The sequence below is a fragment of the Vollenhovia emeryi genome, unplaced genomic scaffold (genome assembly GCF_000949405.1).
Source record: "Vollenhovia emeryi isolate VEMERY1.0 unplaced genomic scaffold, V.emery_V1.0 DF939153.1, whole genome shotgun sequence".
Taxonomy (NCBI): Eukaryota; Metazoa; Arthropoda; class Insecta; order Hymenoptera; family Formicidae; genus Vollenhovia; species Vollenhovia emeryi.
In genome coordinates, this window is record NW_011967213.1 from 9,585 (window position 1) to 32,655 (window position 23,071).

The 23,071-nt window shown below is 36.7% G+C and overlaps 1 protein-coding gene across 5 annotated transcripts in view; it reads left to right on the plus strand.

The window, feature by feature from the left end:
* The window catches only part of LOC105565315 (DENN domain-containing protein 5B), a 26,891-nt gene extending 4,147 nt beyond the window's left edge, over positions 1-22,744 (plus strand). Inside the window, exons 2-21 of one of the 5 annotated variants that reach the window (XM_012018401.1) lie at positions 9,821-9,930; positions 10,315-10,535; positions 10,891-11,085; positions 11,730-12,201; positions 12,466-12,602; positions 12,678-12,865; positions 12,940-13,109; positions 13,196-13,407; positions 13,530-13,736; positions 13,833-13,841; positions 14,095-14,269; positions 14,555-14,819; positions 14,999-15,034; positions 15,335-15,442; positions 15,944-16,208; positions 16,382-16,649; positions 16,875-17,187; positions 17,501-17,677; positions 17,754-17,964; positions 18,057-22,744. In XM_012018401.1, coding sequence (XP_011873791.1) covers positions 9,821-9,930; positions 10,315-10,535; positions 10,891-11,085; positions 11,730-12,201; positions 12,466-12,602; positions 12,678-12,865; positions 12,940-13,109; positions 13,196-13,407; positions 13,530-13,736; positions 13,833-13,841; positions 14,095-14,269; positions 14,555-14,819; positions 14,999-15,034; positions 15,335-15,442; positions 15,944-16,208; positions 16,382-16,649; positions 16,875-17,187; positions 17,501-17,677; positions 17,754-17,964; positions 18,057-18,246 — 3,929 coding nt within the window. In that variant the 3' untranslated portion in view covers positions 18,247-22,744. The remainder of the gene's footprint in view (positions 1-9,820; positions 9,931-10,314; positions 10,536-10,890; positions 11,086-11,729; positions 12,202-12,465; positions 12,603-12,677; positions 12,866-12,939; positions 13,110-13,195; positions 13,408-13,529; positions 13,737-13,832; positions 13,842-14,094; positions 14,270-14,554; positions 14,820-14,998; positions 15,035-15,334; positions 15,443-15,943; positions 16,209-16,381; positions 16,650-16,874; positions 17,188-17,500; positions 17,678-17,753; positions 17,965-18,056) is intronic. The other 4 variants (XM_012018402.1, XM_012018400.1, XM_012018403.1 and 1 more) reach the window with 4 other exon arrangements.
* The last annotated feature ends 327 nt before the right edge of the window (positions 22,745-23,071 follow it).

Below are 23,071 nucleotides of genomic sequence, written 5' to 3' on the forward strand. Positions count from 1 at the left end.
TTACCTTAAGTCTACGACTACGTCAGTCTTAAGCGCTTACGGATAGTTGTCTGCCATCAGCCTTAAGCTGATGACAGAGAACAATCCGTAAACGCTTAAGACTGTCTCAGTCGTAGACGTAGGGCAAGGCAGAGAGAAACGTAAGTCGTGAAAGACTATTGTGTACGACTTACGTCTCTCTCTGCCTTGCCCTACGTCTACGACTACGTCAGTCTTAAGCGCTCACGGATAGTTCTCTGCCATCAGCCTTAGGAAGCGCAAAAAGAAGCGGACCTCGCGGCGATGGATCTTTCTCACACCCGAAGCCTCCCGCATGCGAAATGAAACGAGGACTTTAAAGGACAAGAGGCGAGGAAAGTGGCGAGGGGCGCGCAGCGCGGAGAGCGGTGCGTGCGTGTGGTCTTCATCGTGCGTAGGGAACGTAGGGAACGTTTGACAATTGATTTTCCTTCGCGGGAGCACATCCGGGAGTCCCCGGGAGCGGCGTGGACCGCGCGCGTTCAATTCCTCCGCCGTTAGGCTGCCGTGCACACTGGACGCCCAGGGAAGCGCGCGGCGGGAAGCTCTACGAGACGTTCGGCGAGCTACGACCCTCATGAGAGAACACCGGGACCGGCTTTCCACAAAGGAAGGAGGAAGAAAGAGCGCTCGTTTCAATGAAAGAGCTCTCCCTCGAGAGCGGCTGTGACTAAAAAGGCCCTTGTATCCCGGTGACGAGTTGCTTGTCCCGCCGTCAGTTGTTGGCCCGCATTGTTTTATGGGCCTCGGGTCGTTGAGATATTTGTCCGCTCAGGAGAAATCCCGGAATCCCGTCTTCCGGAATCGCCCGAGAATCTTGGCCTCGAGAATTTCGGGCGAACGAGAGATTTCCTCGGACGGGCATGGAGCAACGGGGATATGTTTGTTTAGGATTTTCACACGGAAGCGCGCGTTCCCCCTAGCGATAATAGCGCATTTACTTATTTGTACTAGTTGTAGTACGACGTGTATAAACAGCGCTCACGATGTAACCGAGCTATCGGATTTGCGTGGAGTTTTAAGATTAAACTCTTAGCGAGAGATCGGCAAGATCCGCAGCGTAAAAATATCTCCATAAGAAAAAAAGGTAACGCGTGAGTGCCCGAGAATAAGGTCAAAGTTTACGTGTATGAGGAACGACACGGGGAATACAAAAGGCTTTATATTACGGGATCTTCCGTAGAGAAGTTGCCCAGGTGGAGAATATATCTCGCTCTCGGGTGAATAGTGTATGAAATTCCGTGTGAAAGTCTCAGATCGGAGGGTGCCATATAACCAACAGAAGTCCTGAAAGTTCACCAATACTCAAAATAATGTGAAACCAGTAACGGCGACGCAAGAAGTAGGGCGGGTGCCCTCTCGCCTCTGTAAGAAATCACGCTCGATTGAATGTTTTGTGTATTATTTCGCGCTTTCGACTTGGAAGCAGCCAACAAATTATACTCGAAGCGACGAGAGATTCAACGGCGACAATACAAGATACGAACGTTGCTTAAAGAGACAATTATCGTCCGTTGTTATCGCAATGAAGAAGTAATTTCAAGTTAGCTAGCGCTTTGATTTTTTCGACGTACATATTTCATGTGTGAATCGCGCGAGATATCTGTCTTGCCGGTTAACCGAGCCTCGATAGTAAGGATTCAGCGATCACGCGGCGATATCGATCGCAGAGAGCGATCGCGGTTTCTTCCCGTACTTGTCGCGAACGGGTATCAAGCAAGAATCGTACGATATGCGGAGTGGCGCGGGTGCAACCGACTCGTTCGACTGTCGCCACGTGAATGGTCTTGCGTACGGCGCCGTAAACACCTTTTCCGAAAACCGAGCGTGGATTTCAAGAAATGACGTAGCGCCGTGAACACCTCGGTCGGAAACAATAGGCTTGTTTCCTGTTGCTACACTGGTGAACTAGTGCAATAAGTTAGAGTAAGACAAGTATATTTTTTCTCATTCCAACTTGCTGCACTAGCTCACCAGTGCAGGAACAGAAAACAAACCTAATCTATTGAGCCGAATCATTCGGCGCGGATTAGTCGAGCGAAGCGGATGTTCCGTGTGTCTTCGCGTCGCTCCTCGTAAGCAACGCGATTGTCTCGTACGAGACCGTAATCATATCGTTGATTTCCACGGTGATTTGTCGAAAATATCACGCGTAATTTGAAGAGAAAATGCGATAAGGGAATTATATATGTATATAAATTATTAGGTAGTTCCAAAACTTATATCCACGAGCGGTAATACCTTTTTTACAATCGAACTCGGATGAATCTCTCTCATCGTGCTTTAAAATTTTCGCCGGTTCAAGTTAAACATCATTTATTGGTTTCATCGTGAATTTATTGTCCTTGGAGTGGAATCTGTTCAGTAGGAAATTCATTGTTAGATCCTGTAATCGTGAGTAAAGATTTGTGATTAAATTTAGATATTGGAAACCTATCTCATATTAAAAGACTATCTCATAATAGAGGACTTCCTCTATATATTTCGATAAATTATATGTTTAATTCTTAAAAAATATATATGTATTTGAACTAAAGAAATACTGTTAACTAGACAGATTTAGTAATCTCAACAATTTTTTTCTCTGTGAGAGATTGTCCGGCATACGTGTTTCACGAGCAGTTGTATCTTATTCGGTTTGATCATTCAAGTGGGATAGAATGTGCAAATTGAACCATTTAGCATGGTATTCGGAAAGTGGCCTGTTTACGAAGTAAAAAGAATAAGATATTTTTATTTCTCTATTGAAACAGTATAGTAATGCGACTTTAAATATTTAATATACGCCGCCGATGAATTTATTGCGATGCGATAGCGATTTATATTATTTTCTTCGCGTTTCTCCGATGTCTTTTAAATTACCGTCAAGCTGATTTCTCCGCAAAATTGCGCACTTGCGAACACCAATAGCTGCGACGATTGTCGGGCGTGACACTTCACCCAGTTTCACGGTAGTTCTTCATTTTCCGCCTCGAACGGAATGCAATAACTTGGTTAATTGGCGAGCGAGCGGGGGTGTTTCTCTGTTGGAAGTATCTCATATTCATCAGAGACGCGTAAATTAAAAAACATTTCCCTCTGCTCGCAAGAAATCTACATGCTGTGCAAGAAATGGCATGGGAAATGTAGACGAAAGTCCCCTATTACGCGATAGGCTCCTAATATGAGATAGCGGAGTTTTTGCTAAATTAATAAGCATCGTCTGCTGGCTCCACCATGAATTTATTGCTCTTATTGCCCGTGGAGTGAAATCTGTTTAGTGGAAAATTGATTGTTAGATCGTGTAATATCTAATCATTGCGAAAAAAGATTTGACATTGAATTTGGACGTTGAAAACCTACTATCTCACGTTATAGGATCCTATCTCATAATCGAGGACTTTCATCTACAAGTGTTTTCCGATACGTGACATGAAACGAATACGAATAATTGTTGAAATATTTAGCTGAAATGTTATCGGGGTTTTTCATCTGCAGTTCAATTAATCGTTGATCCATCTTACGATTACTTTTTAATCCTTAAATTAATAATACTTCTTGTTCATTGCGTACCCTTCGGTTAGCTTCGTTCTCTTCTCGTTTACTCTTAGCAGACTTGTCTAGTAATCTCCTTACGTTCTCTCCCTTCTTTTTCGCAAATATTAACCATATTTTCATGCTTCATTCTTTTCACTTGCGGCCTCACCCTTCTTTGCGGACGTCTGAAGAGCAATGGTTTGCAGAAGGGTCGCATTACCTCTTATTTTTAGCCCGTTAGATTTTAGGTATGAAATATTGCCGATATTATAAAATACTCTTGGTACGATTTAATAATAAATGTGGATCTGTCACTACCGAATCTAACGTTACGATTTAATTTAGAGGCGGTTTAGGCTCGTTAAATGAATATCACTACAAACGTATGACACAAACAAATCTTTTTACAAAATAAAAGTCTAATCTACAATGCGTTTCTTGTGATTAGAAACATTCCATTTTGTATTCCGGTTTGTAAGTAAAGCAATACTTCAAAAATAATTATCGACAACGTACGATTGTACAATGTATAATGTAAAATTTATCAACTTGCGCAAGTGTTGCAAACGTATTTATTGCCTATTAAATATAATGTTTCTAGACGCGAAGAGCGCATTGTAGATCAGGCTTTGTAACTTTACGAATAAAATTGAAGAGAAAATAATGCTTGGATAATAATTCAATCCAAGTCTGTTTCTGAAAAGTTTTGAAGTATTTCGTATCTACAGCTTAAAATTTTTCGTTGCTCAACGAACTCTGTTTTTGACGCGGAACGAGTTTCTTCTTTCCAACGCAACAAATAATTAATAGAAACTCCGTTTTACAGTCGGACTGGATCTTAATTATATTTTTGCGTATACGTCTTTCTTCAACAAAGCACAGCTCTTTTTTTTTATTTGCCATGGTATACATAAACATTTGTTGTATCGCCTACGTGCATGTGCGTCGTATGCCTTGGCCCTAGAATCGCGCTTCCGCCTTTTAAACGTACTTAAGTGGCGGTAGCCCCTTCACGTACAAATGACCCCATGATGACATCATACGTGCTCGAAAGAAGGGGAGAGGCAACTTATTCGGATACTACACTTCGGGAAGCTTGAAACGGAGCACGGGGGAACGAAATAAAAAAAAATGTAATTCTCGCGCCTTTAACAAATTGCCACAAACTAGATTTGCGTTCGAGAATCTCGACTTAAAGCGACGTCTTTTAAAAATGTTTTAATTATAACGTCCATTTTATATAAGAAAAGAATCGCAGTAATTAATTAGGATAAGAGAAAACCTAAATTTTTCATGAAAAGCCAATCGTAGAATTTAAAAGTAAATAAAATTATTTCTGAGAAGAGTCCGAAATTAATTGGTTTTTGAATAAATCTCATATTGTCTAATCGATCATTTTTTAATTTGATTGGTTTATTCTGGAATTTCATGATGTTGCTGTAAGAAAATAATTTTATGGTAGAATTTGAAGCAGTTGCAGCATTGGAGCATTAAAGCAATAGAAGAAAACAGAGAAAAACTGCTGTGTATTAAAATTTCATACTTAACGTAGTTATCAATGGTATATTCGAGTAGGGTCAACGATAATTTTTTATGACTGCAGATAAGATTCTTCCAAGAGTGACGCCTTTCAATCTGAAAAAAGTGTGGAACGCTTTACATAAATTATATACTTCTTAACATTATTAAAACCGCAATGGCTAATAGTTTTCAGCTTCTAAGAAGTTAATTAATTTTCCAGAGAAACCCTTCGTTAACAACTTTTTTAAATTTCCTCGCCGCATATTACAACTTATGAAAAAATTATTTTCTAAAACACTTTAATCCTCTTACATACAGCATAAATATCCTCGACATATGTAATTAGCTCGTAATCAAGATTGATCGTTAATTAGTTGCTATTAACAGCTTTGCTAGCCAGAGAAAAAAAAATTTTTAATAAAGAAGCTACTTATTTATCTGCTTTTCTGCCAGACATTTTATGTCTCGTACGGATTTGCGGAAAGTCTCCTTTCTGTTGCGTGACACACGCGGTTGGCACACGCGTTTATGGGCACGCGTGGGCGTGCATATGCACGTGTACGCACAGGCGGATTCGCTGAAAATATTCGTTTGTTCCACGCCTCGTGCGAGCATCATGCTCTCGAATCAATACTTTCCATGGCACAGGGGCGCGTATCGTTCATTTATTGCTCGTTTTCTTCCCCCTTTCTTCTCCTTCGGACGTGATTCTCTCTTTCTCCTGTCGCCCTCGTGGTTTGCCCTTCTCTCTTGTATTTTGTATTTACCTCGTGCCGCGGATGCATATACATAAATCGACCGCGTGATGTTTATCTTCGGGGCAAGTGCTCGGCTTGCTCGTAAACGAGATCAATGATCTCTGCGAAAGAGACTTTGATAAAAATTGTAGAATATACGGTGCAACAGAATAATTTCGTAAGTTTTACAGGAATTTATTGTAAGGCACATCGGCTTAAAATTAAACTGCGAGCTGGGAAATTTATCTTTAACGAAACAACTTTCTGAATACTTATATATGATTCAGAAGTTGTATATAAAGTGAAAAAAGCGAGGGGTAAACCGCTGAGGGCATTGATTTGCGGCATTACTGGGCATTTTTTGGACATTAGTTCGGGCATTAGGCTTTGCTGAGGCATTATAAAGATAAAATAAGATAAAATATCATAATAAGATCAAGTAACGCTTAGTGGGCATTGGTGTACAAGATTTTGGTCAGCGGTTTTCCCCTCGAAAAAAGCCTTACGTGAAAGAGGGAAATAGAGGGATTTCATTTAAATTAAATTTAAATTGAAGCTTAACACGTGGTCGTCTCACCTTTTTTTTCAACGAGTCTGTCACACTGGATCAATTTGACCCAAGCCAATTTTCAATGAACTGCTGTTTAAAGACTATTGATTATATTTACTTGAAAAGATTATAGAATAAACTTCGAACATTGGGTACATTTTCATGATAAAAAAATTATATTTGAAGTAGCATCGTGCTGAAGAAAGTTCTTAAAAAAAATTCGAAGAATGACAAAAAAAAATTTACCACTAAACACCAGTGGCATTAAAACATACTGAAAACATTTTTAAGCAAACTTGAAAGAGATCTTATGTCAAAGTCTGCATCATTTTGACCCAGTGTGACGACCAAGTGTCGAATATTTGTGCAGCCAAGACATCTTGGAAAAGCGGTTTCAACGCTCTCGCGCACACAAGCAACGGCCATTTAATTACTCTTAATACATTTTTAAGAGTTGTTTTAATAGATTTGTACAGTTACCTGCAACAGGGAGATTTATCGAACAATTAAGAGCCGGTGCGAGACCGTCTGTTTTCAGACACTGCTCGTACCATTACCGTTAGCAACCGCACTTCGATGTGGCCCGTGAGGTACGGCGTAATTAAGAGTATACTCGTAATAAGACCGTCTCGGCAGCGATGCGTGTACGAGAGTAGAAACTGTAGAAACTGTAGAAAGTACGGAGACCCGTGCATTTGTGCGGGGGGGGGGGGGACAATATGAATTTAGGGACAATATGTTCGCGTAATAACTGGGACGAGGTAGACGTGCGGTAAGCAGGCCTGAGCAATGCAATGGTTCCAGCCGTAGTCGCAGCATTCGTACGATAATTACGATGTTGAAAGTAAGCTATTCTGCAACATTTTCCCCGAGCACGCACACATACGTGCAGAATGCACACGCGAAATTATTAAACATCACCGCGAGACTCGCGACGGCGAGAGTTTAACTGAGGGAATCGACGATCAATTTTCTGCGCTCGATTAAACACGATGACGACAGACCCGCGTGACTCGTTTTCGGAGGAGATACGCAATGATTTTAGATGAATAGATCGTAGATCTTTATCGTAGATAACTTTTATCGCTAACGCTCGTGTCATTGCATAAGTCGCTGAATCGTAATAATAATTTTTGAGTGTGATAGGAAGAAAACCTTTGTTTCTTTTCTTTGAGAGAACGATAAAATTAAAGAATAAATTTAGACATCACAGGGCACGCCGTACGATATGGACTGTCATGATCTACAATTTCTCTTTCGATTAAAACAATAATAAGTAAAATTTACGACGTCTTAACTCTTTACAATTTGATATATTATTGCCTGAAAATCTTGTATTTATATAATAATAAACAATAAAGATATGCAATGACAAGAAAAGATATATAAATGTTCAGTAGTGCATGTAATAAAGTGAAAGCAAGAATTTTCTCATTTGTCACTTTTTATAATTGTGAATAAAATTTTGATAAGAATTAATGAATTCGCGAACGAATACGAATTCTTTACGCAAATGATTTATTTTGCAAACTCGCCGCGAATTTTTACAGCGTTGCTGCGGCAATATTTAACCAGAGATTCTTATGTGAGAGTTTGACGCGCAGTTTTCTAAAAATAAACGAAACATGTATATTTTTGTAGAAGACAAACTCGCTGGACCGATCTGGTGTATACGGTGATTTATTGTTACTCGGGAATCTCACGTGTGGATGAGAAACTGAAATATCGGAAAAAGCTATCGCGGCCTGTTAATCGAGACTGGCGATTTCGGCGACGACCGATTCAATCGGCCCATTCGATTATCACTTCGTAAACATCATTTCCAAACGGAGATTGACTCGCAGACCAGTTTATAACGTCAATTAAGACCTCGGATTAAAATCAATTCTACGTGCATTTGTTCGTGTCATTGTACAGAAAATATCAACTGCACTTGCTGTAACGAAACACGTTTAAAATTTATTAAAAACTATGCAAATCGTCTTCATCGTATTTTCAACTTCTTGCAAAATATTAAGGCGAGTGTTATTTTACTGTATTTGCACGTATTGATATACTTTTATCGGTGTGTTATATTGTGTAATATTTTACGCCATTAAAAGCACCTTTTTTTAATCAATATTTAAATTGTGATGTTACTGTATGAAATATAATTATTGTACAAATTATCGCTCTTGCACAGAGTTTTTGGCAATACAAAACGTGACAAATTCAAGAGAGAAACTTGCACCAGCAGCTATTGTGATACAGGATGTGACAGTAAACAGCGAGTTGTTTAAGGTAGAATTCAATTGCCGTAGTGTTATACTCTACAGCGAGAATTATTGCATAGCAACGGATCCTCGAATGCACGTAGATTATTTCGGAGCACGAACTTGGGATGTGCGTACTATCTGACTTTAATCCGAAAGGAAAGTTCGACGTCGGCAAACGGCTTACGAGGCTTTACGGGAGACTCTCGCATACGGAAGTAATGCTTCGATCGAATCTCATTTCCTAGCTCGGATCATTATCTACCTTGATAGCTGGGATAAAATTTCAGAAACTTCATGCGATATCTAAGCGATATTCACCGTAAAATGCAATAGGCTACCAATTCTAGAAAAATGCAATACAATCAACAGTACACATTGACGCGTTCTATATGAGAGAGCACGAAATGCGTTTAATATTGCATCGTAACTTATGGGCAAGTGCATTTATGTAAATTAAATAATATAACGTACCATTATTATATTATATGTTACATAATGTACATCATATATTATATATAATGGATTTTGTAAAATAAAATTAAAGGTCCGCGTTTCCAAGTACGGCGAGATTACGCTCATTTTTTATCCTTTGCATCGAGAATGAGAGCTTAATTGGCAGCGATCTATTGGTTGCTTTATTGATCGTGATTAATTCTTGTTGCAAAGGACGTTGCACAATTCGCGGTGTTCACTCGCAGCTTCCCCTCCTTCGCATCTTGCAAATGCAGATTCATCGTCTTGGGTGGCTCTTTGATCACGAACGATTAACTTCGTACAGGAGCACTCTTGTATTCTGACGAGGAATACTCCGGAGTAGTTGGAGCAACGCCAAGGCCTCCTGGACCGTCTCTCGTTCGTGGGATCGTGTGGCACGTTCGATAACAGCTTTGCTGATTCCACTGCAAGATAAGCGCATCTCTCTTTCTCTCTCGCTCTCTTAGAGTCGGATTTTCTTTCACAAATTGAGTCGCTCTGAATTTTCTTTTCCCTCGTCGCAAACATTTTAGCTACTGCGTGTTTACGAAAAAAAAATATTCACGCTGGATGTTTGGCTGTGACATTCGTGACAGAGAGACTGCACAAGCGGAGCTTCTCCAATCGTTGCTCAAGTGCAATCCAATGGAAAAAAAAAATCGTTCGAGAAGCCGTTCTTCCGATTAAGAACGAGACTCGATGCTTACGAAAGGTATTAAGTCTAATTTGGCTGTTGGTTGTTTTTACAGGTGACTCATTGCAGTGCACACCCCTGGATCGAGCGTACAAGAGCAAAGTATTGGGACATTATCCAGACTCGGTACCATGGAATCCGTTCGACGAGCACGCTGTCTGCATGGTATGTGTATCCGTCATGATACAGCCAATTGCTGATTACAACTCCGTCAGCGTGCTATAAGTCAGTAATGAATTTGTCTGCGTTATATAATTCATTCATTGTGTGTACCACCGAAAAGCGAAGAGAGTACAACAGCTGAATTAGTTGGTAATATTCATTTCATTAATGTCCATCAACAAGTTCGTACGTGAATTCGTGCCGTACGATAAAATAAAGTTAATTAATTAATATCAATTAATAATAATTAAATGTGAGACACACAAAGGTTTACTCTACGTCACGCAGGACGCTGTCAGGCCCGAAGTGGTTTTGGCAATTAGATTCAGGGAACACTTGCGTCTCGCGCAGTCGAGGGGAGTAACTTATCGATTACATTGATAATAGCTTTGTCTGCCAAGCGGTTTGCGATTTCGTACGCAAAAGCACTCGGTGGAGCCGACCTTCCACTCCTTCGTCCTCACGAAAGAAGACGGCCACAGGACGTACGGGTTCAGCCTCGTTTTCTACGAGGAGTGCCGCAACCGCAAAATATGCGCCGCTATGCAAACGTTACAAGCGATGCACATCACGGAGCTCAGCAGCGGTCAGAACGGCACGCCTCCCACGTACGTTTGCTTTCCGTACAATTGTGCTTTTAATTTCCTCCATTTACCCGCGTATACACATCTCTCTCTATCTCTGTCAAATGTACAAAAATCGGCGGTTCTCTCTCAGTGTCAAACTCCTCGGTAAATTGAAAATTCTTGTTTGTCTCTTTAATTCCTACCGAGATGAAGATTACTGTGCAAAAACCGATTGAAAACTTGGAGTTTGATCAACTAGAAATAAACGAACTTATCGTTTCGAACGTGGAAAATATGGAAACACGTGAAAATTACGTTTGAATTGCACCACAAGCACATGCTAAATAAATTCCTCCGTCCTCCTGTATTTTAAAACATGCTTCGCGATTTTTTTCAGTACGAGAAAGGGTCAGGATGGACATAATACGAGATCGCTGCCTCGTCACTTTAAATTGTCAGCCCATTCGCCCGGTGCTGCGTTAGGATACTATGACTCTACCAAAGACAAGTTACTAGTGACCAAATCAATATCCTTGCTATGCCAACAACCTTACCTCCACGCGGCGAAGACGTTCCTCACTAATCTCTATAAGTAAGATATTCCGCGAGTGTTACGAACTCCATTGAAACGTGCTGACACAGCTCCATTCTTCTTATATTACCGCGTTTATTTTATGCTTCGCGAGAGCAGTTACAAGTATAAGTAATAATATTATGTTAAAAGCGCTGCACAAATTTTGTCTGATAACGAACGTAAAAGACAGGAGTTTAATTTTCGAAAAGGACTTTTTAATTCAAAATGTTTTTCGCGTTTATCTCAGCAGCGTTATTTTTTCGATGCGCTTCTCAAATATTGTATTTAAACTTGTATCTCCAACGTGAAATCTTGCAAATGTCTGCAATGGAAACATACAATATTTTGATCAAATGCTGTAGAAATGTCTTTTTGCTGCAACCGTTATTATTATAGTCAAATGAAAACTTTCACAACATGTAATACTGCCGTAGTTTACCGATTATTTGAAATATTTGCATAATTCCTTCGGGATAATTAATACGATGGACTAAATAAAAATAGCCTTAAATAGCCTTCTAGATCCTGTGTAAATATCATTTGTTTAAAAAGCCGAAGATCTTTTAGTGGTGACAGATAGTCTGATGGAATTTATGCATAACAAGCTATAATGCACACTGCGATATTAAAGATTATGATACAATCAGTAAATCTTTTTTCAGGTGTGTTCCTAGACATCCTGGACCTGGTCTTAGTTTAGAATCTTACGTGTATAATCTTCTGTATAACATACCGATACCGTTACCCGGCAAATCGTTGAAGTTTTTCGTACCCAATGATGAACCGGCGAAATCGCCACTGGAATTGGTCATCCATCAACCGTCTCCATCGTTGGAACTACCGATGTTGGACTATCCTCTCAAGGACGTGTTCACGTGGCTGGGCGCAGACTGTCTAATTCAATTATTTACGTGTGTGCTGTTGGAGAACCAAGTTCTCTTGAGAAGCGCTGATTTTCACAAGCTGATGGTGGTGTCTGAATGCATAACGGCACTCTTGTTTCCTTTCTCGTGGCAACACGTCTATGTACCGATATTGCCCGCCAGTCTGCATCACTTCCTGGATGCACCTGTGCCCTTCATAATGGGTCTGCACGCGCATAGTGAGGGCGGCGTTCTAAAAATCGCTAGCGAAGTACGTTATCGTACATCTTTCTCTTACATCTCGTTCTTTTGTTACATTGGAGAAAAGTAATGTTCTGTGAAAGATTTAGAGCCGGTTTTTCCAACCTCTTGGTAAGATAATAGTTAAATTATATCTTTGTCTAATTTGAAGGAAAACCAAAGGCCTATATATGATTTAACTTTATTAATTAACTTACCAAGAGGTCGGGACAACCGGCCGCAAGGCAATTGTGTGCTACTAGTTATGAGTAATACCATTCGCGTTTGATTACAGGCAAACCTCTGTTATGTAGATATAGATAAGCAAAATAGCCAATTTCCGGAAGAGTTGCCTGTATTTCCTCATAAAATGCAGTTCATTACGGAGATCAGAGCGCTTCTAAACAAGTACAAAATACCACATTCAGGAAAGTAAGTTATCTATCTTTAGATCGAGATGGAAATTCGATTGTTATCCTGTATCTAAATCAAGCGAAATCTTTGTAGGACTGATAACATGGTCATTAATTATTACAATGGCGACATCATGACCAGCAGCCTGACACTTCCCGGTTCTGGTTTCCATCTTCCTCGCAGAAAACATTCTTTGCACGATGTGCTAGACTGGGATCGGCCGGAGCCAGGACCACAGTCAGATAATCTGCAAAGAATAGTGGATATCGTTAAGAGAACAGGTAAAAGGCGATTTATATAGCGAAGCATTCTTATCACAATTATTTCCAAGTTGTTAATTTTTTCGTGCTTACAGTGAACATGGATGATATTGATCCTACAGAAGAAGAAACGGAAAAAATACTCACTCCGCAGGAGGAATATCAAGAGACTCTTATCTTCAATAATGCTATTAGGGAGATCTTTTTGAACCGTTTTGTACAAATGTTTTCCAGTTACGAACATTTTGTTATTCAACCGAGTCAGGTACAGGCATACAATGCTTCCACAAGATAAAATTAAAAGCTGTCTCTTGTAATTATAATAAAATTGTAATAAATTTTACGTTGAAGGACAAGGATGAATGGATCACCAATAGGGATAGTATGCACGTTTTCGACAAGGCTACGTTTTTATCTGACCAGCCGACTCAACATCTGCCGTTTTTGTCGAGATTTCTGGAAACGCAGATGTTCGCTTCTCTCGTTGACAGCAAAGTGATGTCGACGTGGAGCGAATTAGACTGCAACATTAAAGTTTTCGACCAAAGGATCTCCGCTTTAAAGTAAGTAATAATGATTTAATACTCTTTCTATTTATTTTTTAACGATCTCTATTTAGGTGAAAAGATTTTAATTAAAGATATAAAAATCTTTTAATTTACATTTTATCTATTCTGTATTTCAGGAAGAAAGTCGGAGAAAGTATCATACGATCAATGCGATACGAGCCTTGTACGAACATCGCAGATATACAAAAAATACTCGAACAGAGATTAATTAACGTAGATTTTGAAACAAATCCGCCTACGGAGATTCTTCCTCATAGAGCCGCATATTTTCGGAGTTTTCCGTTGCTAGATAACGTCGCATTGAATAAAGAGCCCACTCAAAGGTACATTATTATTGTGATATTTTTATTTAACAAATATAATCTTCCATTGTCAAATTCATTAATATCTGCTATTCCTATTTTGTGCTTCCTGTATAGTATACTTCGGTAAGAATCAACTTTTAATACGAACAAATTAAGATAATGGGATTTGTGGCAAAGTGTGTCATGTTTGTAATTTGTAAGATTTACTTTACAATTGAAAGAAATTTAAAGAAAATCTTGTGAATTACCTGCTTGATTAATTTTACTCCGTGTCCTTCGAAAATGTACTTTTGCATGTACTTATAAATTACGTTGTAAATTATTGCGCCTAATTAATGACATAAATATATAATTAATTGATTGTTTCCGCTTGTAGTAGTAGAAGAGGACAGACACAATGGAAATATAAGATGAAATCCATGGATACAAATGGAAAGCCAGTAACACCCCAAGAATCTCAATCACCTCGACCTCAAACCAAACTCTCAGCGGACATGAGCCCTGCTTTAATAGCGCAGGCTAATTGGACATTTGTAGAAAAATTGCTCAAGGTACTCTTGTGAATATTATATCTAACATAATTGAAACATACTTTATTTTATTTATTATCTAGAATTCTTTTTCAGAATTATTTATACTTAAACTATATTTGAGAATTACATTTATCTCATATGAATTACATATTACTTATTTTAATACTTTATTAAAATACTTTACTTTATTTTAATACTTTACAATAATTTAATATTACATATAAGATTTAACATGTGATTATTATTATTCCTAAGTATTACAATTGTAAAATTGTTAATACAAAATGTTATTTTTGTGATAAGGATTGCAAATCAAAGACAAAAAGAATGTTAGTGGAAAAAATGGGATCGGAAGCCGTCGCGCTTGGTCACGGGGGCGAGTCTCTGTCTGACGTCGAGGAGAACACTCTAGTCGCCAGTCTCTGTGATCTGTTGGAACGAGTGTGGAGCCACGGACTGCAAAACAAGCAGGGCAAGAGCGCTCTTTGGTCGCATTTGACCATGTACCAAGAATCAGAAGAATGTAATGATGCAACTAAGTCTATAGACCCCAACTTTCTTTCCCCTGGTAAGATATGCATGTTTTAAATGTGTGTCATATCGTGTAAATATTACGATTTAATATACTTTAATGTTATATTTTCGTGTTTTTATCTAATACACAATCAAAATAAATGAATAATATGTGTATATACGCAGCAGAAAAAAATAATCGATTGTAAATTAAATTATTTTGCGGAAATGCAGCACTAGCGTGGTCCGTGCTGCGGAAGCGACTCGATTGTACGTGTCTCCGTTTTACAATAAGATAATGTATTATAAAGTAGAGATTAGTGTTCTCTTCGTACGTAGATATCCTGCACTGTTAGTTTTGTAAGTGATCCACCAAACACAACAGTTGATATTACGTGTTTATGCTTTACCGCACGCGCGTATTATTTTATCTTCGAATATTTGATGACGGAATCTGCATTAGCGCTCCGAAAGTTTAAACTAAGCAATTATGTAAGCGATTTTATTATTCTGTTTATCATTATTATGTGTTTAATTTTTCTTTCCTTTTATTTCTTATGTTATAACTAGCTAAGAAATCTCCGAATAGGTTTTTCGGAATACCGGATCGTTTGGTTTCATCTTTAAGAGGCAAAAGTATTATTGAAATTGCTTCTTACATCAAGGACAATTTTAATGGTAAACCTTAATATTGGCTTGCCACAAAAAGAACAGTTTTATGAACTATTTCTATTAGCGGTATTTCTTTTTTTGAAGCTCGTGAATGTTTGATTAACCAATATCTCGATAACAAGTCATTTCTTAGTGACAGTTCGTCAGTACATTTGTCATTACATATTATTTTAATATTATAGTTTAAACAAATTTACCGATAATGTCTTTTATTGAAAAGAATGCATGTCAGATTGTGCTACGACATAATTATAAATATAATTGGTATGTGTGATATATTTTTATATAAATTATTAAAAAGGATTGTGTACGTCTACAACGTGTTCCTGGATGTTTGTATGAGGCATGTTACTGAATTTGCATGTATATTATTGTATGCACAAAAATATTGAGTATAATTAGATAAATGTTTGACCAAAAGAATATTGTCTTTGCTTGTGTTTTGTTCGCATCCCTTGCTCGACTGAAGGAATGCCTGTATCTAAAATATTTTATATTGTAATATAGATTTGTCAAATTTGCAATTGGAGACGGACGTTTCACCCACGAGAGGCACAGATAAGCACAAATCTCCCGGTGAGAGGAAAACTGTCGGTCCTGAACACTTGAGACCTCTCCCGGATTCTCTAATCTTCGACATCCGTAACGTTCAAGCGATGACCGATATCAAAACACACATTGGCTACGCAAGAGCGTGGGTGCGACTAGCGCTCGAGAAGAAATTGTTGTCGCGCCATTTGAAGACGCTATTGTCGGACAGTGCTCTGTTGAGGTGCATTTTGAGAATTATTAAATACGACCATTCTCACACGATATATCTGATAATATTAGCCAATATTTAATTAATATTCATATAACGCTAGTAATATCTAATAATTATGAAATATAACTAAGTAATAGTCTCTTTGAGCATTAAACTAATTCATTAGTTTTATGGTTTATTAGGAGCCAGTACAAACGGTCAGCGTTTTTACGCTGTGAAGAAGAGAAAGAGCAATTTTTGTACCACCTTCTAACACTGAATGCTGTCGATTACTTCTGCTTCACAAATAACTATCCCACGACGAAGTTACCGTATCGAGTTGTGATATTCCCCAGTCGTAAGGCAAGCGCTGCCACGACTTCGGCTAATAGTTGGATCGCTATTTCTGGCACACTCTGCGAAACTAATCCCGTACCTATACCAAAAGGAGCACTCGAATTTGTATTTCATGTAAGTATTCTAGTTTGTATATTGTTGCTTTACCGCATAAAAAATATTAATTTTATTTAAATTGACTAGCTCTATTTGAACTAATTGACATTCTAGAACAACAAATATTCTGAAAATAGTAAATGTTTATTTTCAACATTTTAAAATACATTTTTTTAAAATTTAGTTGTGTAATAAATTTAATTTCACGCATTTTAATTATGTAATTATTCTTGTACTTTTTAGTATAAAAATTTAGGCGTACTGTCTACGTTACGGATTGGACATGACAATACTGGATTATCGCCAAAGTGGATGGTGGAACACGTTGTAGTGAGAAACGAAGTGACTGGACACACTTTTAAGTTTCCCTGTGGTCGTTGGCTCGGTAGAGGAATAGATGATGGATCTACTGAGCGTTTATTAGTGGGTGCTTTAGTACCTCGAAGCATTGATAGCGAGGAGTTGGTAGAATCATGTTCCACACCTCCAAGATGTAGATCTCCGAGTATACCTAGGCGTCCTATATTATCGCAAGCTGAACTGCAACATATGCTTGGTAAATTAATATTATAATTATTATTATTTGTCTTGGACTTGTCTATAATGTCTGTTAATTGACATTAATATATAAAATGTTAAATAATATTAGTATGTTAATTGGGATACATTTCTAATACAGTAAATTATAGTCATATCGTAAGTTATTTAAAAAAAGTAAAACGAGCTCGTGATCATATTATTAACAATAAACAAAAAATTAATTTATATAGAATGACAAAATAAAAGATGATACAAATTTGTTATTATAATCGATAAAAGTTAACTTATATTAAGAATTAAGTGAAATAATATCTAATATAATATTACAGGCGAAGCTGTAAATGCTATAGTTAAATATCACTACAGAAGAGAATGCCAAGATGGTTCATTGACGGCTCTGCTATGTGGAGAAGGCGGTCTCGTGCCGTCCTTGGAACAAATATTTTTATTTGGTTTTAAAAATCAGAGAATATTTGGGAGGAACTTTTACGTTTGGGACTACTTCTGTGAGTACAAATTCGATCATATTCGAGAAGAAAATTGAACAAGTTGGAAAAGCATATAATTGAAACTCTATTGCAGTACGTGTCAAAGAAAATTTCGAGATTTCTCTGCTAGAGGAAATGGATGAGTATTCTCAGAGACTCAGCCGAGATAGAAGAGCATACACAGAAAGCAGTCAGAGATTCACGATCTTGAGATGTTATTGTCATCTCATTGATCAAATTAATATGTTTAGTCAAACTTTAGGAAAAGATGGGAAATTTCAATTATTTATCTGTTTAGCAGCAAGGTAAGTTTATAAAATATTTTTAACGATATTATCCACTTTCAATTCGTCTTTCAGTGTTCTTTAAAATTATTCGTTAATTAAATAATTTTCAGAGAACAGCTTCTTTATCCCATGTTGCGGCCGATGAGCGACGCACGTTCCACGGCAGATATGTACGAGGAGAATTCGTTTTTGAGAAATCCTACGTTATTGACCTTCCTCATTCATATTCTTGAGCCGTTGAGCGAGTTCCATATTGTCCTCGAGAAGAGCTTGACCCATGGAATTTCAAGTATATGTTAGTAATTGCCAAAACGTAACGATGTACACTAATTCGTTGCAAATAATCCATGTTCTTTCGATAAGTGTCACGAATCGTGAAATATTTTTGATCTTAAAAAATACGTCCGGTTTTCCAATGTTATATCAGTAAGAATCGATTTGTTATTGTGGCGTTTTTAATTATTGATGAAATTAGAACGATCATGAATCTTTTCATGGATAGAAACGTATACTCTTAATTAACAAGAGAGCCAATTAACTAAATAGTGACAAATGACGAATTCGATTGTTATCACGTGGGACGATAAAAAGCTTAAAAAATTTCATTATAAAAAAGAAATTAGACGGATTTAATATTAAAACTGAAGACTGTTATGGGGATGCAGCTGTACAATATGCTTTTATGAATAACAAATTAGCGATAAGAGATTTATCAGATATAATGTTAAACAAGGAGAACATAAATCTCGTTCTGTTTCAGAAGCTTACGATATTATTGTCGGTGATAAGAAATTAATATATAATCAGAATATATTTGGCCCCATCTTGCCATAGCTATTAGCATAATAAAGGTGGTGTTCGTTGAAATATTGATACTAATGACAAATTGTGTACCAAAGATGTGATCCCATTTAAACAATATCATTTTACATTTTCACTACTGTTAGATATTAAGTTTCTTTATTATCATACGTTGTCGTATATTTTTAATGCATGCAAAATAGATTTTGAAATAATTTTTATATCTGTACTGTGGACTAATAATGGTTTTTTATTTGCGCGAAGAGATATGTTCCCAATATGAAGAAATATTAAGATATTCGCATATAATCTGATGGGTCTCAGACAATGATTTTTAGATAGACAAGTCAGAGAATGATTACTTTTTTTTAATGGCTGTGCTTTGATACTTGAAATCGAGTATAACTTATATTGAACGTGAGTGCTAACATGACAATTTTCTGTTATTTATATAATTATTGCTACAAACTTTAAGGTGTATATGTTCCAAGAATTATACGTATATGTGTAAAGTCTCATAATTTTATTAAAATAACCACTTTAGCCCTCTGAGGTCCGGGGTTTATTTTCTGGTTAATTGTTAACCAGAGGTTAGTCGACTATCTTTTTCTATATTATTACCTAAGAAGAGATAGGTAATCGACCTGTGGTTAACCTTTCATCAGACAATGAAAAACCGGGCCTAAATACTTGGAAATTTATATTCGAGATAATTACTATCTAATTAATTATTTATATACAGTAAAGTTTGTTATGTACATATTTTAATCATAATTGCAATACAAGAGGGCAAGAACTATCACTGAATTGTATCGCAAATGGACCAAATGACGTAATCATCTTTAGATTGTCATATTTTTATTAAATCAAAGTATAATCGCAAAGATTTGTTCATTTTTGTTCAGTATTTAATCTCATATTCATGGAACAAGAAACATAAACGGGCGAAAATTTTGATCAATCAAATATTGCCTCGATTTGAAGATATTGATATCGTTACAAATTTGGTATACTCAACTAGTTTTTATAAGCAACATGGGATAAGATATTGTACACTGTAAAAAATATTTCCTAAAGTACAATTGAGTGTCTCTCATTGACTCAGAACTTCATTGGATAATACTGAAAACTAAGAAACGTTTGATATCTTTTCCAATACTTAATTCCACGTTGTTATCCGTCTATGTTACAAATCTCTCGACAATGTGGCCAAATATGAGATTATGAACAACTTGTGTCCACCCAAAAATTTCGATATTTAAATATGCAGTTTCGTTTGAAATCCTTGACGATTTAACATGATACGTGAGCATCACAATAAATGTGATTCATAATTTAATGTATTATCTTTTCAATTTATTCTTCTAATTTTTATGTATATTTATACCTATATACATTAACATAAATTAGAAAAAATTTACATACAAATTAGGATAATTTTGTTATGCATTGTATTGTTCTGTAGCTCCTTCTTTTACCAATATGTAACGACAGCAAATAAGTGTACGGCTAATGCGCAGAGTTTAGACATATATATGTTTATATGTCCTTTTCTTTGTTTGTTGGCTAAACTTTCATTGTTGATAACAATTTTCTAATCAACATTTATTAAAAAGAACGCCAGTACCTTGAAAATAACTTTAAGATTTTCTGGAACCAAAGATATTTTATGCAAAGTGATTTCTGCAAAACGTGAATCTCAGGTATACATACGATAGAGACAGAGAGAGAGAGAGAGAGAGAGAGAGAGAGAGAGAGAGAGAGAGAGAGAGAGAGAGAGATATGCTCAGATGTATATAGTGTCCTATTTCTAGATTTCCGCATTAACAAAACGCATAGATACATATTTAATGTATTTAGAATTATGGAAGCCAAATTCTCATTGTTTCGCCTGCTTGAGCTTTCAGAAATTTACGTACTTTATATATGTTAAAGTTGAATTAATACACGCATTGGGGTTTACGTAACGTTGAACGAAAAATACTCGAGAATGGAAGACCAGAGGGTGACTCACCTCAGGACGCTGTTCTATGATTAAAGAATATCTGCTAAACTAATATTACGAAAGCTCTAACTGCACGTTAGTTTGACATAAGAATACTACGTCTATTAAAGGCATTGTCAACGATACTAAAGGATTTTTCAAAGGTCGAGCTCGCAGTGTTCTTGAAGTCACACTTCTGGAAGAGTTTCCCACCGATGCAATCCTCCCTGTAGAGGAATTCAGTCCGAGACAGATTATTGAGAATATGTTGGAAAAACATAGGCATACCGTACAAAATATCTGGGAACGTCCTGAGGACTTGAAAACACTTATCTTTAGGAACGACAATCTGAAACAAATCCTAATTCAATTCACTAATAATATGGAGTTCTATGCCGATATTTAAACGATATGCTTCTACCATCACAAGGTATTGAAACCTAATATCCAAAGCATGTCAATGCAGATCATAATGGGTATGATAATAAATAAGTACGAGATAAATGTCGAGCTACAAACGGAGAATCTCAATCCAGCAGCGATTACCTTTCACCGAATAATATGTTCTTTCCCGAGCGTAAATTTAGAAATGTTTTCTTATGATGACGATGACTTTCATATCGCATTCACAATATAATGCGTTCACAGTTTAAACTTTCTTCTAGGATTTTCCCGCCCATGGTCGTTCCAATTATCCCCGAGTTAAATAATCCTCCCATTGCGATACTCATGGCTATAGCCCTTAAATTGGATGATGTCTCTGAGTCCTCTGATATAAAAACTCCGCTATCCACAATCTATCAGCGGGTTATTATGTCTTACACTTCTACGGTCTTTCCTGAACGCTTGAAATTACAACTGTGTAGGAAATGGAGCATTGTGATTGTGCAGAAAAATGAATATAGTTTTAAGATATGTGCACAAAGATGAATATAGTTTTAATCCTAGATTTGAAGACTACCGCACGAGAGCTGAGAACATAAAATCTAGACACGAAGATCCATACATAAAAATGTACTCTCTAGGATATAAATATGGTTTCTGCCTCTTATTCAATTCCATTATAAACCTGAATAATTTAATAATACATAATAATTGAATGTTACATCGTCAAGGATCGCGACCGCACTTCGTAGTCAACTAGCAATGCATTTGCACTATAGTATTTAGAAGGATTTGTTTTTAAACTGTACAATTCATCAATAATGCATAATATCATGAAATTGTATTATCATACAATCGAGTTATTTCTGTAATTGGAAGTACATTGCCTAAAAAAACTTGCCTCTATTCTATTTATTCTCTATTATTGTCTTCTAGCGAAGAGAGAAGAAACGTTTCTTCATTTCGCGAAAGGATTTTAGATCGGTACATCACATTTGTAGAGGAATAATAAATACCTACAACGTCGTTATATAAAACTTATGTAGCCGATGTGAATTGTGATCATTTTAGACTGACGAATAATATTCATGTTACTTTTGTAAGTGTACATCGTGTCTCCTTTATGTTAGGATATAAGTTTAACTGCGTTTTACACGATCACGTTGAAGTGGAGCTGCATATATTGTATATGAGATCGAACAACTTCATGACAAACGTTTTATACAGATACCCTTCAAATTATACATCTCTCGTCATTAGCATTATATTATATGCACCTTGTAAAATAATACAATGCATACCAATGTTCGTGGAGTACAAAATTGTAAAGACAAAGCAATTATTGGCGACATTGACGAGGATACATGGCAGTGATGCTTCCGCGTGAACTCATTAACCGAATTTTCTGATTCAACATTTATTGTAGTTAGCCTATAATTCTTAATAATTTCGTATCCTGTTCTTTACGAGATTGTTGCTCTACTGTATATACGCGAAAATTATTATAAAGTTTCGTCTACCGTACAAGGAGTTTTACAAAGCATTCATTATGTAAGTTGTATATACATATATATCGTAAGGGTATATTATGTACAGTAGAATAAATCATTATCGCAAGGATTAAAAGTTTATCAATCTCCATCTTATTATTTGTATATATGTATACTTTGCAAATTAAAACTCTTAAAGATGCTTATCAGAATTTCAACTAAATAAAAGATTTTATTGGAAGAAATAAAGAAGATAATATTAAGCAGACAAATATTTATACAAATAAATATTTTGTTCTAAATTCTTGGCGCTGCTAAGTCAAATAAATATGTTAATTGCCTTAGTAATTAATAACATTATATAATCTAAAAATTATATAATAATAATTTCCTTACAATCTAAATTACACAATAACTCGCAGAAGCAGATAGAACATATAATACAAATGTAGTTTACTTATTCTAT